At 49.8% G+C, this 15,605-nt stretch overlaps 1 protein-coding gene across 1 annotated transcript in view; it reads left to right on the top strand.

Moving 5' to 3' along the window:
- Positions 1–15,605, top strand: part of LOC141167050 (A.superbus venom factor 1-like) — a 182,199-nt gene that overhangs the window by 43,080 nt on the left and 123,514 nt on the right. The window contains exons 8-11 of the mRNA XM_073654376.1: positions 6,280–6,382; positions 10,146–10,269; positions 10,681–10,796; positions 15,003–15,149. Of these exons, the coding sequence (XP_073510477.1) occupies positions 6,280–6,382; positions 10,146–10,269; positions 10,681–10,796; positions 15,003–15,149 (490 nt within the window). The remainder of the gene's footprint in view (positions 1–6,279; positions 6,383–10,145; positions 10,270–10,680; positions 10,797–15,002; positions 15,150–15,605) is intronic.

Here is a 15,605-nt window from a genome sequence, read left to right as displayed (position 1 = left end):
GCAAGTTTATAACATGTTCAAAGATTATGATGCCAAAACGTTAGGTGTTTCCAGTATTTTGTTCAACCCCTGTACGTGATAAATATAAAAACATTAGAAAACATTAAATAGAAAACATTAGAAAATATTGTATAAGTGCAAGTTCAGCAGCATGAGGGACCTGTCCAAAGCAAACCCTCCACGTAGGCCCTGGGCGTGCTGCAGGGCTTAGGGGATCCTGAGTTGGACCCCAACTTCTGCCACGCCAGACAGGTTTTTGTTCTGAGGTCTGGTGTTGTATATATGTAAAACCAATAGGAGGCATCTAAATAGGTGCAAACTATTTACAGGAGAGTTTGTTGGCTGCTCACTGTCCGCAGGAACAATGTCTTTCATGAAACGAAAATAAACAAGCACACAAAAGTAAACAACAAGGAAGGAAGTCCGGCCTCCGGTGCCGCACTAGTAATGGTATCCCCACCGGGGATACAGCTCGTTCTTGCCCACAGGCCCAGCCGGGTCATCTGTGGCAGGGCGTAGGGGGGCATCCTCCTTGAACACCCGGTGCACCTCCAGGGCATACCACTCACATACTCCGTGGTGGCGGGTGTATGAGACATAGTCTCCCGGGTACAAGTTACGGTCGGGGTGGCCTTGTTCCAGTTGAGGCTCAACGTCCCGCCGGTTAACAAACACGTCATGGGAGAACTGACGGCTGCAGATAAAGCCCCATCCCGCCTCCTGGTCAAAACGGACGATTAGTCCTTCCTCCCGGGGACGGGAGGCCTCCGCCTGGTGGGCTTGGGCCTTTGTGGCTTTGGACCGCACCTCCAGTCTCTCGCAATGGACCCTCCGGGCACGCCATTCCTTCTCGAGCTGGAGGAGCTCGCGGCGGCAAAACTCCTCCCACTGGCGAGCTTCAGCCTGGGTCTCCTTCGGAAATCCCATAAGATCCCCCCCCTGGTTGTCCCATCTAAATTCCTCCCCTCCTGGGCAGGCAATCGGGGGTACTGGCAATGGCGTTAACGGGGGCCGCTGTTGGTCCTCCACCTTAGCGGACCAGTCCGGGTTTGGGTGTGTGTACACCCAGGCGAGGGCAGGGGCTGACGGTTCCGGGAGCGGAAGGGGTAGCAGGCCTCTGGATGTTGCGGCTTGAGCCTGGGGCTCCGGGGCCAATAGCTGCTCCCAGACGGTGGCGCTCGGGGATGGAGGTGACGGTAGGAGGTCCAGGAGCAGATCGGCGCACTCCGCACCCAAGACGGGGGGTTCATCCTTACCCGCTCCTGGGCTGCACACGGCCTCCCGGGATTCCTCCTTCTCCACCAGAGCTGGGGCATCGCTGGTGGGGCGCGACGCCTCCTGGTGTCGGGCCGCTAGCTTCCCCAGCAGGTCCTCTCTCCACTTGGCGACCACCATCCGCTGGGCCTCCTCGACTCGGCGGGTCAGGTCCTGCGTCTCGCCTCAGAGGAACTCGACTTCCTCCACAGTCAGCTGAAGGCTGGATCCCTCCAGGGTGAGGGAGGTGGCTGTTGGTAGGCCAGCGACGGAGGGTACATCTTGGTCTCCTTCCATCCTGGCTGCCGGGTGCGGTCTGTCTAGACTTGTCCAGACCACACCTTGTCTCCCTCTTGCTCTCCTCCTCTTTCCGGGCCGGTTCAATGGCTGCTGGTCGACGGTCACTCCTTGGGACGTCCCATCCGTCTTGACGGACACAACTATGCTGACAGTCACTATTGCAAGGGGCAGTCTGTGCTTTTGGTGCCATTGTAGAACCTGGCCCACGATGGGAGATTTCACGATGTTGTCATTTAACATGCACATAATGGCGTCCGTTCTTCTTGAGCGGGCGCCACATTTAATGTGGAAATACAGTTCCCGCACAGTACCCGGTGGCAATGGGTACAGACTTCTGCTGTTACCGCGGGCACGAAATCCTGTTCGTGACGCCAGAAGCTGACGCGACCCCAGGGCAGTGGGGATTACTCGGCAGCCGGGCCTTCAGATGCTTGGGGGGGGGTATCACGGTGGCTGGCCCGGTCCGTGGCCCAGGGCGGTCAGCAAAAATGGGGAAAGATTATATTTGTAGGGGTTTTGGGGATAGTTCGTGACGCCACCTGCGGTATCTGGTAATGGGTTACCAGCGCTGAAACAGTCCACTGAGGCAGATGTTGGGGCAGCTCAGATGGGGCGGCTCTCCGCAGGTAGAGCTGGGCCTCAGGGCAGTGTAGTGAATGTAGAGCATTGGCGGGTGCGGTGCTGTAGAGGAAATAACAGACAGAGGCGGTGGTTGAAGTCGTCCGAGTCTTTACTCACTTGGTTTTTGTCAGCTCAGAGCTTCTCTCTGCTGTCACACGGCGAGCTGCGGCTGCCAGGGTGGGGCTCAGCACTTTCCATGTAGTTCAGGAGCACCCCTCAGAACCCCGCTCTGGTGTGTTCCTCTCTTGCTCGTCTTCTCCCGCCTTGCGTCCCCCACTGAGTCCCGTACGGGTACACGATGTCCCTATGGGTAACGTGTAGCTCCCGGACCGACTGGGTACCCTTTTTGGTGACTTGTTGTGAGATTGTGGCGTAAGGCCGGGTCCCTCTGGATAAACTCAGATTAGGGCATACAGGTGGCGACTCCGCTCCTTCCGTATCTCCCTGGGATCCACAAAAGCCTCCGATTTTTCCGACAGAGACGAGAAGTACAAAGTCAGATCGGGGACCGGTTACCCCTCTTGCGGCAGGGTCCTGCTGGCTAAGCCAGATTAAGGTATACAGGTGGCGACTCCGCTACATCCGTACCCCCTGGGATCCTTTCGCCTGTGGAGCCTATCTCCTCTGCTCCCCTCCTGGGCCTTCTTGCTTGGGACCCTGACCGGGGACAGAGCCGCTAGTAACTCTGCCCCGCTCCCCGTCTCGAGGCCTGAGACCGGGGACCGTGGACCCTCAGTCGGCTGCTGCCTACCGACCAAAGACCGACAACCAAACACCTGTTATTAAGATGGCCTCCAGTTATATAGATATCTGGTATGTGCCTACATAAGTGCTTCCTCTACCCTCACTCACCTCGTTGTTCCCCCTCACTTTGGTTCCCCCCAATATCTCCATTCAGGACCGGGGCGGCACTATTGTGCTTTAGGCCCCCTTCAGAACTGGAGTGGTGTAGTGTTGGGTGTGTGATTGGGGTCCTGAGAGATACTCCATCCTTACCTGGAAGAGGAGATACCACACCTCTTTATGAGGTGCAGTACCCCTGTGGCGACTAAACCCTCAGGGGCGCCACATCTCCTCCTCCCTCTCATTGGTAACCCCCATTTCCAGCATGGACATGCACACCCTGTCTTTTACCAGTGGCACTCTCAGGGTATAACATCCATTGAACATCTGATCCACTTAGGGGAGCGCGCGTATATACTGTATCTAATAGAGGAAATGCATTCTAAGTACCCTACTATTGCATTCCCCCCGTTCCAATACCTACAGGCTAAGAGTTATGTGACAAAGATAATAACTCATTTTCCTGAGCGGGAGTGGGATCCATACCTGCTAACACCTTATCTGGCCAAGTAACCTCCAATTATAAATTCATCCATGTCGCCCTAGACTATGAGAAATCCCAACTTTCACTAACAAAATGGCAGATCAATCATCCCGCCTTATCATATAACACTATTTTGAAAGCCCTGGACGAAGCCCACAAATTTCTCCCTTCAGCTCGCTTCCTTGAAATGAGATTGAAAATATGTCATAGATCCTATTTAACCCACCAGAAGGGTCACAGAATGGGGCTGTACACAACCTCGGAGTGCTTTAAATGCTGCTCCCCTGAGGCCAATCTATTCCATTGCCTCTGGACATGCCCGATTATTCAACCCTTCTGGACCAGAATACAACAATTTACCACCACACACCTGACAAACTTTGCTCCTAATGAGCCTCTTTGGGCCATCTTTGGATACCTAGAGCCAGATAAATACACATGCTCCCCGGGGGCCCGTAAATTGCTACACATGGTGGCGGCAGCCGGTGTTAAGGCCATCTTACAGATGTGGACCCACGACCAAGCTCCTCCTTTTAAGATCTTTTTAGACAAACTGTCGTTCCTGCTTCAGATGGATTCGGCTGAGGCCTCTTTACACAAGGAAGAAAAGGTACAGTTCTTCTTTGAAACTTGGGAAAGTTTCATCTCTTTACTTCCACAACGCATTCGAGATGATATTAGAACTTGCTTTCAACCTACAGTATGGTATCAAGAGCAGCTACTATTGGAAATGTGGCGCCCCTGAGGGTTCAGTCGCCACAGAGGTACTGCACCTCACCCAGAGGTGTGGTATCTCCTTCTCTCAGGTAAGGATGGAGTACTGCGCAGGACCCCAACACCTGCACTCAACACCACACTACTCCAGGCAGGCTGGAAGGGCGATATGCACTGTGTGGGCTGCCCTGTCCCTGGTTGGAGCGGGGGGAACCAAAGATAGGGGGAACCATGTAGTGGGTGTGGGTGGAGGACGTAGTTCAGGGGAGCACTTTAAGTAGAGTATATAAAGGGAGGCCATCTTGATAAGAATGTCTTCAGTTCTAGTCAGTCAGTGAGATGAGGAGAGGAGTAGTCGGGGGGCAGAGTCTCCTTAGGAGCTCTGCTCCGGAGTGGGGCCTGGAAACAGGGGCCCAGGAGGGGAGCGGAGGACTAAGGCTCCAGTAAGGCAAGGGATCTCAGGGGTACGGAAGGAGCAGGAAGCCACCCGTACACCCGAATCTGCCAAGTGTCAGAGGGATCAGGCCACAAGAGGGGAACCGGTCACCGGCATGGCGGAGTATTTCAGGTCTCAGCCTGAAAACAGGAGGCTTCTGCACTTTAAGGGTGCAGTCGCCGTCTTCCCACTTAAAGTCACCGAAGAGGGCACCCAGGAGGTCCGGGAACTCCAAGTTGCCCAGAGGGATCACAGAGTACCCGTCAGGGACTTTGTTGGGAGGCGCAGGGTAGGAGGGAGAAGACCCAGCGCGAGAAGTCGGTCTAGAGAGGAACACACGGAAAGAGGGGTCCTGTCAAGTGCTCCTGAACTATCTGATAAAGTGCTGAACCCCCTTTCTGGCAGACGCAGTGCGTCGCGGGAGGCTGACACCCATACAGTGTGCCTGAGGAACTCTAACAGGACTGTGAGTAAAACTCGGATGACTGCACCCACCGCCTCTGACCATTATTTCCTCCGCGCCGTCCTGCCTTCACCACAAAGCCCAGCAACATCATTCACCATCTATTCCTACACTGCCCTGAGGCCCGCTCCACCTGTGGGGAGCCGTTCCATCCCAGCTGCCCTAACAACTGCCTCAGAGGTCTGCAAGCAGCTCTGGTGCAAATTACCAGACACCACAGGTGGCGTCACAATCAAATTACAAACTCCATATAAACAATTCCCCTTTTTGTTGACCGCCCTGGGCCACGGACAGGGCCGCAGCCGCCGTGACATACACATCTCCTCCCAGCAACGACAAGGCCCGGCTGCCGAGTACCCCATCTAAATGTGTTAGATGGTGCCGCAATGTGGAGATACAGCTAGGTGTCAAGGGTCTGTTTCAGTGTCGATGGGTCCCGCACAACTTTTGAGAAGAGTATAAAGTTATACACCCCTGTTGGGTGGTCTATATGTAAGGAAGGTACCTGTTTTGGGTGTCCTCTTTTCTCCTCTCCTTCCCTCCCCCCTCCTAAGTTTTTGGCTTGTCTTTTGACCTGATGTAATTATACTTGGAATGCACATTCTCCTGTTTACCATCTTATAACAACCTTGTTAGGCATATTCCAAATTATATTCGTATTAATTAATGTATGAAAACTTTATTTTCAATAAAAGCAAGTTTTAAAAAAAAAAAGATGGTCATTTAGTGGGGAAAGAAAATCCAACTGCATGAATTTTTTTCTTACACACCAAATCCATTTTTGCCCCATAAATAAGCATCATCTGTGGTATGTTCAGTTAAACCAAGCATGATCATAAATGGTGGATTTGAGGGAGAACAGCCATTTCACATTTCTAGCCAGCTAGAGGGTCCATTTAGACAGATGAACTGTGGCTTGTTCATCGGGTGATGGACGGCCTACTTAGACAGGCCTATAATCAGGATCGAGCATTCCTATGAACACTCGTTTCCAACTATCGGGCTGTATAAACAAGTCCTAAGCCATTCTGATTAGTGATATCTGTATATTTATGCCATAGAGGCTCATATGTCCGAGTTGTGGGTGATATTTCCATTGGCTAGCACATCAGACAACTTTACAGCTTATGACATCTATTTCTCTGGTTTTCTCTTCATTTTCAGGTTCCTCCATGGGGGTCCTGTAAATGGCATGGCCTTTATAATATTTGGGGTCAAGAAAGATGATGAAAAGACCAGTCTACCAAATACCCTAAGACGGATTCAGGTGAGAAAATTATATTTTTTAATCCAGAAAGTGTTTTTCTTTCTTTTTTTTATAAAAAAGAAGAGTAATTGAATCTCCTGATTCTGAAGTTTTTACAGTTTTCTCTTTAAAAAATATTGTAAGTTTCTTATGGGTCTTTTCACTCTTATTTGGCTTCTATTTGTATTTTTTCAACCCCTGTTGTTTGCTGATCTTTTTTTTCTTTTTAATTAAAGGAGACATATAGTTTTAAGTAACTTTGCAGAATAAGCTGTCATGTGTGAACATGAGGAACAACACTATTCCCAGCCATTATGTGACTTGTATCCTGAATCTTTGCCATTTTTAACCCCTCTGCACATTCTGTCTTTTGATTTACAATTGCCTCTGAGCTGGTGGGTGTAGACTAACTGCTATGATGTCTCCCATACAAATCACATAACAGAGAGGTATTCTTTCTCCTTTTTTCTTTAGCACACAGACAAAAGCTGCAGTAGCATAAAGGACAGAATATGGCAGTAGAGAGCAGCTGAGTTGTGAGAGTTCAGCACAGTCTGTCTGTGTCTCCCTCTGCCTGTTTTCTAACTCTGCTCCTCACTCCTTCCCCACTCCATAGAATATAATAGGCTGTGTAACCTGACACAACACAATCTCTCTGTGTCTCCCTCTGCCTGTTTTCTAACTCTGCTCCTCACTCCTTCCCCACTCCATAGAATATAATAGGCTGTGTAGCCCGACACCACACAATCTCTCTGTGTCTCCCTCTGCCTGTTTTCTAACTCTGCTCCTCACTCCTTCCCCCCTCCATAGAATATAATAGGCTGTGTAACCTGACACCACACAATCTCTCTGTGTCTCCCTCTGCCTGTTTTCTAACTCTGCTCCTCACTCCTTTCCCCCTCCATAGAATATAATAGGCTGTGTAACCTGACACCACACAATCTCTCTGTGTCTCCCTCTGCCTGTTTTCTAACTCTGCTCCTCACTCCTTCCCCACTTCATAGAATATAATAGGCTGTGTAGCCCGACACCACACAATCTCTCTGTGTCTCCCTCTGCCTGTTTTCTAACTCTGCTCCTCACTCCTTCCCCACTCCATAGAATATAATAGGCTGTGTAACCTGACACCACACAATCTCTCTGTGTCTCCCTCTGCCTGTTTTCTAACTCTGCTCCTTACTCCTTCCCCACTCCATAGAATATAATAGGCTGTGTAGCCTGACACCACACAATCTCTCTGTGTCTCCCTCTGCCTGTTTTCTAACTCTGCTCCTCACTCCTTCCCCCCTCCATAGAATATAATAGGCTGTGTAACCTGATACCACACAATCTCTCTGTGTCTCCCTCTGCCTGTTTTCTAATTCTGCTCTGCACTCCTTCCCCACTCCATAGAATATAATAGGCTGTGTAGCCCGACACCACACAATCTCTCTGTGTCTCCCTCTGCCTGTTTTCTAACTCTGCTCCTCACTCCTTCTCCACTCCATAGAATATAATAGGCTGTGTAACCTGACACCACACAATCTCTCTGTGTCTCCCTCTGCCTGTTTTCTAACTCTGCTCCTCACTCCTTCCCCCTCCATAGAATATAATAGGCTGTGTAACCTGACACCACACAATCTCTCAGTGTCTCCCTCTGCCTGTTTTCTAACTCTGCTCCTCACTCCTTCCCCACTCCATAGAATATAATATGCTGTGTAACCTGACACCACACAATCTCTCTGTGTCTCCCTCTGCCTGTTTTCTAACTCTGCTCCTCACTCCTTCCCCACTCCATAGAATATAATAGGCTGTGTAACCTGACACCACACAATCTCTCTGTGTCTCCCTCTGCCTGTTTTCTAACTCTGCTCCTTACTCCTTCCCCACTCCATAGAATATAATAGGCTGTGTAGCCTGACACCACACAATCTCTCTGTGTCTCCCTCTGCCTGTTTTCTAACTCTGCTCCTCACTCCTTCCCCCCTCCATAGAATATAATAGGCTGTGTAACCTGATACCACACAATCTCTCTGTGTCTCCCTCTGCCTGTTTTCTAATTCTGCTCTGCACTCCTTCCCCACTCCATAGAATATAATAGGCTGTGTAGCCCGACACCACACAATCTCTCTGTGTCTCCCTCTGCCTGTTTTCTAACTCTGCTCCTCACTCCTTCCCCACTCCATAGAATATAATAGGCTGTGTAACCTGACACCACACAATCTCTCTGTGTCTCCCTCTGCCTGTTTTCTAACTCTGCTCCTCACTCCTTCCCCTCCATAGAATATAATAGGCTGTGTAACCTGACACCACACAATCTCTCAGTGTCTCCCTCTGCCTGTTTTCTAACTCTGCTCCTCACTCCTTCCCCACTCCATAGAATATAATATGCTGTGTAACCTGACACCACACAATCTCTCTGTGTCTCCCTCTGCCTGTTTTCTAACTCTGCTCCTCACTCCTTCCCCACTCCATAGAATATAATAGGCTGTGTAACCTGACACCACACAATCTCTCTGTGTCTCCCTCTGCCTGTTTTCTAACTCTGCTCCTTACTCCTTCCCCACTCCATAGAATATAATAGGCTGTGTAGCCTGACACCACACAATCTCCCTGTGTCTCCCTCTGCCTGTTTTCTAACTCTGCTCCTCACTCCTTTCCCCCTCCATAGAATATAATAGGCTGTGTAACCTGATACCACACAATCTCTCTGTGTCTCCCTCTTCCTGTTTTCTAATTCTGCTCTGCACTCCTTCCCCACTCCATAGAATATAATAGGCTGTGTAGCCCGACACCACACAATCTCTCTGTGTCTCCCTCTGCCTGTTTTCTAACTCTGCTCCTCACTCCTTCCCCACTCCATAGAATATAATAGGCTGTGTAAACTGACACCACACAATCTCTCTGTGTCTCCCTCTGCCTGTTTTCTAACTCTGCTCCTCACTCCTTCCCCCTCCATAGAATATAATAGGCTGTGTAACCTGACACCACACAATCTCTCTGTGTCTCCCTCTGCCTGTTTTCTAACTCTGCTCCTCACTCCTTCCCCACTCCATAGAATATAATATGCTGTGTAACCTGACACCACACAATCTCTCTGTGTCTCCCTCTGCCTGTTTTCTAACTCTGCTCCTCACTCCTTCCCCACTCCATAGACTATAATAGGCTGTGTAACCTGACACCACACAATCTCTCTGTGTCTCCCTCTGCCTGTTTTCTAACTCTGCTCCTCACTCCTTCCCCCCTCCATAGAATATAATAGGCTGTGTAGCCTGACACCACACAATCTCTCTGTGTTTCCCTCTGCCTGTTTTCTAACTCTGCACCTCACTCCTTCCCCCCTCCATAGAATATAATAGGCTGTGTAACCTGACACCACACAATCTCTCTGTGTCTCCCTCTGCCTGTTTTCTAACTCTGCTCCTCACTCCTTCCCCCCTCCATAGAATATAATAGGCTGTGTAACCTGACACCACACAATCTCTCTGTGTCTCCCTCTGCCTGTTTTCTAACTCTGCTCCTCACTACTTCCCCACTCCATAAAATATAAGCTGTGTAACCTGACACTACAGTGAGTTGTGAGTCTGTCTTATCTAGAACAAGATAGAATTGATCCATATTTTCAGAATGGACAGTAGGTTTGGGAAGCAAAGGGGATAAGAAGAAAGGACAACTAAGTGGAGAAGGAAGCAGAATTCTCTGATAACGTATATTACAAAGTTTCTTACATTCGTTTGTACTATTAATTTATTTAAAGTTTGTTGAAATTCCAGTTCCCTTTTAATGATCATTTTCTTTCCATTAGATTACGGATGGAGAAGGAGTTGCTGTGTTGTTGAGAAGAGATCTTATGATTCACTTTAAAAATAATAATGATGACATGTTTCAGTGTACTTTATATATGTCGATTTCACTCATCACTCCTGCTGGTGAGTATGGAGAGATCAAATCAGTCTACATGTCCTTCCACTTCTCATGTCTACAATGTACAAGGTCTGGTCAGTAGGATATTTTTTCCGATTTTCATTTTTGAAAAAAAATATTTTTTTATTTAGGTCAGAGTAAAAATATCTCTTTAAGAGGTATGATTCATTGTACTGTAGAATAGCAAAAAATTTATTTGGGCGCCTATGGGAAAATGATCCTATACTGTAAATGGGTTCTCTCTCCCACTGTATCAACAACCCCGCTGATACGGTGGGAGAGCGTCTAACCTATAATACACAGCTTAGACTTTTTCTAGACAATTCACACAGTAACTAGAAGTTATTGCAGTGTTCATCCCTTGTCCCTCAATGCAGTCCTCCATTAACCCCATTGGATTCTTGTCTTTCTTTTAGGCAGTGAAATTGTGGAAAGTGAACTGGAAAATATTAATATTGTAAAATCACCGTATAAAGTTTTGTTTACCAAAACCGCCAAGTATTTTAAGCCTGGAATGCCCTATGACCTTAAGGTACTGACCCTTTTTTGTCAAATATTATCTCTTAAAGTACAAGGTACAGATCCAATAACACACAACTCTCCAGAACATTCAACTGCATTCCCCATTATCAGGGCCACATACAGAGTCAATGCCATAGGCACTTTAAGTGGTCAAGCCTCTGCTGGTAAGCCAGACTAAAGGTCTGTGCAAAACATCTCCTTGTCTGGTGGATTCCGCCTGGGACCTACCTGAAAAAGCATTAAAAACAAAAAACTTTTTTAACCTCTTCAGTCTTCGAAAGCCATGAGGTGGCTAATAGAAATGACCAGTTCATTTTTTAACTTTGAGAAATATACGGCCCTCCTGGTATGTGAAGAGGTGCCCAAATAGGGTTCCAACCTGTAGATAAAACTTGGCACTCATAAGGTTCAGTGAATGAAAACTGGTTTAGTAGGCAATATTTATGGTTGCTAACGTTTCGATCCTACATTTGGACCTTCATCAGAACTGATTGTGTGTCAGAGAAGTGAACTGCTTGGAGTAGCGCTAGCGCTTGATGCTGTGTGGCGCCCGGCTGTGCTTGGAGCCACAGATCCTAGAGGGGTGAATTAAAGGATTCCTCCACAAGAGGCCCCCACAGCACACACACACCTCCACCTTCCACCTCAGACCACTAGAGGGAGCCCGTTAGGGATATAAATAGGGAAGGTGGAGCCAGGCAAACAGGGGATTCAGCAGTTCCTGCAGTAGAGAAGCCTGAGAGAGGTCAGCCTGCAGTGGAGCCCAGTCCAGATGCAGTAGTATCTCAGTTAGAGCTCAAGGTGTGCCGGCGCCATAAGATTGGTGAAGCGTGGCAAGCTGCCGCTAGTGTGTATAGCCTAGTGAGGGCCCAAGCATGGCCGAAGGCAAGTGGAAAGTGAGTAGCATTGGGGGCAGAGGAGCTGTACAGGCTCACCCCAGAAAGCATATGCCGGACACCGGGTCCGAGCTTACCGGGATCTCTATGATCCAGTGGGACATAACCGGAATCCCTGGAAGACTTCAAGTCCCAGGATCACCTAACAGCTGATAAGTAACAGAGCCAGGAGTCATGGAGGCCCCGCAATCTGGGAGCGCGTGCTCCAAGAGAAGGCCCTACCACAAAGTCAGCCGGTGCAGTACAGAAACCAGGTTAGGCCTAGCTCCAGGCAGGTCAGAAACTTACCACGCAAAGGCAAGAACCAGGAGGCCCTACACCCGCTCACTGGGGAGGATCCTGATATGCACCCTTCACCCTACAGTGCTCCGGGATGTGCCTGAATTTCCATGAGTAAAAGGTACTGAAGTGACTATCGTGTCTGTCCCTGTTCTTGCTCTGACCCGGCTGGGTCCCATCTGTCCTGCATCCTTAAATCCCCGCTGCCCTGAGGCCTAGCTCCACCTGTGGGGAGCTATACCATGCAAGCTGCCTTAACACCGGCCTCAGTGGGCTGCCACAGCGCTGGTGATTCTCACCAGACACCACAGGTGGCGTCACGAACTTCTATATAATTTTACACCCTTTTTAAAGAGAGGCCCAGGGTACGGCCCTAGGAGCCGACCACTGCAACATCCCCCAGGGTCAGGCCATAACATGGCCCGGGTGCTGAGTCAGCCCCATCCCCTGGGCGCGACATTCTCTTCTCTGGCGTCACGAACAGGATTCCGTGCCCGTTGCAACGACGGAGTGTTATGCCCATTGCCACCGGGTACTGTGCGCCTTTAATTAAAAACTGTGTATGGTAAACTGTGGTGAAGATTGTCACCATTGTTGGGCCGCCGAGCGAGAAGGGCGTAACCGCGGGAAACTGAGGGGCGTACCTGCAAAAGCGCGCGAAGCCCCGAACACGCTCCACGCCTCGATGTCAAACCAGGAAGCGCCAGGTCCTGGATGGAGCGTCGCTGAACGCTCTGACGTAGGACGCAAGCGATGCAAGGTCCTGAAGACGACCGTCACCTGCGGAGCTGCGGCCTACTGGAAGAAAAGAAAAGAAGGTAGGCCGTTAGGGGGGCATCAGAATGTCCGAGGAACAGCACGACGCCGGAATACCGGTTAACGGCCCTGATGTTCAACCCACGCCCGACGCCGGGCAGGCCGAGGCGGCTGCTCCACCAGCAGCGCCTGTAACTCCTGTCATCCCCATAACTCTACCGTGCATTCCTGGAGCGGGGTGGCTCCCCCAGTGCAGCGGCAGGCCGGATACCCTGTCTGGATTCAAACGGAGGATGTGCGGTGTCTTGGACATGTGCTCGGTGGCGGGCGGGCGGGGGGCTCCGCCAGAGAAGAGAATGTCGCGCCCAGGAGATGGGGATGACTCGGCGCCCGGGCCTTGTTATGGCCTGACCCTGGGGGATGTCGCGGTGGTTGGCTCCCGGGGCCGTACCCTGGGCCTCTCTTTAAAAAGGGTGTAAAATTATATAGAAGTTCGTGACGCCACCTGTGGTGTCTGGTGAGGATCATCAGCGCTGTGGCAGCCCACTGAGGCCGGTGTTAAGGCAGCCTGCATGGTTTAGCTCCCCACAGATAGATCTAGGCCTCAGGGCAGCGGGGATTTAAGGATGCAGGACAGATGGGACCCAGCCGGGTCAGAGCAAGAACAGGGAAAGACACGATAGTCACTTCAGTACCTTTTACTCATGGAAATTCAGGCACATCCCGGAGCACTGTAGGGTGAAGGGTGCATATCAGGATCCTCCCCAGAGAGCGGGTGTAGGGTCTCCTGTTTCTTGCCTTTGCGTGGTAAGTTTCTGTCCTGCCTGGAGCTAGGCCTAACCTGGTTTCTGTACTGCACTGGCTGACTTTGTGGTAGGGCCTTCTCTTGGAGCACGCGCTCCCAGATTTCGGGGCCTCCGTGACTCCTGGCTCTGTTACTTATCAGCTCTTAGGTGATCCTGGGACTTGAAGTCTTCCAGGGATTCCGGTTATGTCCCACTGGATCATAGAAATCCCGGTAAGCTCAGACCCAGTGTCCGGCATATGCTTTCTGGGGTGAGCCTGTACAGCATCTCTGCCCAAAATGCTACTCACTTTCCACTCGCCTTCGGCCACGCTTGGGCCCTCACTAGGCTATACACACTGGCGGCAGCTTGCCGCGCTTCACCGATCTTAAGGCGCCGGCACACCTTGAGCTCTATTTGAGCTACTACTGCGTATGGACTGGGCTCCACTGCAGGCTGATCTCTCTCAGTCTTCTCTACTGCAGGAACTGCTGAATCCCCTGTCTGCCTGGCTCCACCTCCCCTATTTATATCCCTAACGGGCTCCCTCTAGTGGTCTGAGGTGGAAGGTGGAGGTGTGTGTGTGCTGTGGGGGCCTCTTGTGGAGGAATCCTTTAATGCACCCCTCTAGGATCTGTGGCTCCAAGCACAGCCGGGCGCCACAGCTGCGATGCTCACAGAGCGCCATTCATAGGCGACGAGAGTCGCAGCTACAAACATTTCACTCACTGCAACCTTTTGAGTGCCAAGTTTTATCTACTACAATTTATTTTTCTAGCTGAAGGGCTGAAACAGTGGCTCATGGGCCGTACCGTGCTCTCCCCCACCCACCATCCATCCACCGCTGTTACCACTTTCTGCATCTTCAGGACTAGTTTGGTCTAGCATCACCCTGTCTCAACTACCGTCCCTATATTGCCTCTTCAGCAATCGCCGCTCGCGAGCCTCGCCCTACTCTCCCTGTTGTACGGCTACAGCTAGGGATGGGAGGAGATGAGCACTAGTCAACCTCCGCTAAACTCTATAGAAAACAAGGGTAGACAAAACAGGGGGAAAACAGCTTAGCTTTAGATGAACTCCAAATAAGCACACGGCCTCAAGCTCCAGAGAGGACGAAGTACTGCTCCTGCTAAGCTTCACAAGTAGAAATGAGTATAGCCGGCGACTCCCTCCCAGACACACCAGGTATTTATACACCCAGGCCAGAGAGCTAATTAGCAAGAGAGAGGTAGCCTCTCAGTCCTAAAGACAACCTCTTATCTAAGAAGTTGTCTGCAATGCCAAACGTAGAGATTTCCTGCAACCCACTGCAGGACGACTGTCTGTCACCTCTGACACACCCTTGACACCAGCATAGTGCAGTTATTATAGTAAGTTATAAATTCCTTGGACAGGTTTGTAATTTTACTAATTTATGATTTCCATGGTTGATCAAGGCAGGATTATATTTTCACATTCACTTACTTTATATCTCTCTATATGACTTTCATTTTTCCAAAGGTTTTTGTAATCCATCCTGATGGTTCTCCAGCAAAAAAGGTCTCAGTGGTGGCTGAACCAGCAAGGGTTCAGGGTATAACTGGAGAAGAGGGAACAGTCCGGCTGACACTGAACACAGGTCCATCATTACAATCCCTTCCAATTACTGTGAGTATCTGCAAATACATCGATATATATTCCCCAGAGAGAAAAGCAGCTCAAAAGAGTGGAACACGCAGTGAACATCCAACAAATTTTAATGGGCAGAATGTAGTGCTTCATATTTCCAGTGGTGGTTCTGTAGGTCAATAGAACAAATGCTGCCATCTACCCTAATGATTATGAGTCATCACTAATTTCTTATCAACACAGCAATTTGTGATCATCAGAATATCGTGTGACCTTCTAACAACAAGAGATTGTCTAAAGAAAGCAACCATTTTAACCCTTTGCTGACAAAGGACATAATAGTATGTCCTATGCTGCGTCCCAACTTATTGGGCTGGCTCAGGAGCTGAGCCTGATCCATATTCAGAAGCCTCTATTGCTGCTATCTTTCTCCTCCTATAGAAGGCTAGTATGTGGTAATGTACTATATATGGGTTAAATAATGTTATATTTGGA

The sequence above is a fragment of the Phyllobates terribilis genome, unplaced genomic scaffold (genome assembly GCF_046119375.1).
Source record: "Phyllobates terribilis strain yellow unplaced genomic scaffold, ASM4611937v1 Scaffold_11__3_contigs__length_659146591, whole genome shotgun sequence".
NCBI classification, from domain to species: Eukaryota; Metazoa; Chordata; class Amphibia; order Anura; family Dendrobatidae; genus Phyllobates; species Phyllobates terribilis.
Note: the sequence above shows the minus strand (reverse complement) of the source record. Positions and strands in the feature narration are given on the sequence as shown.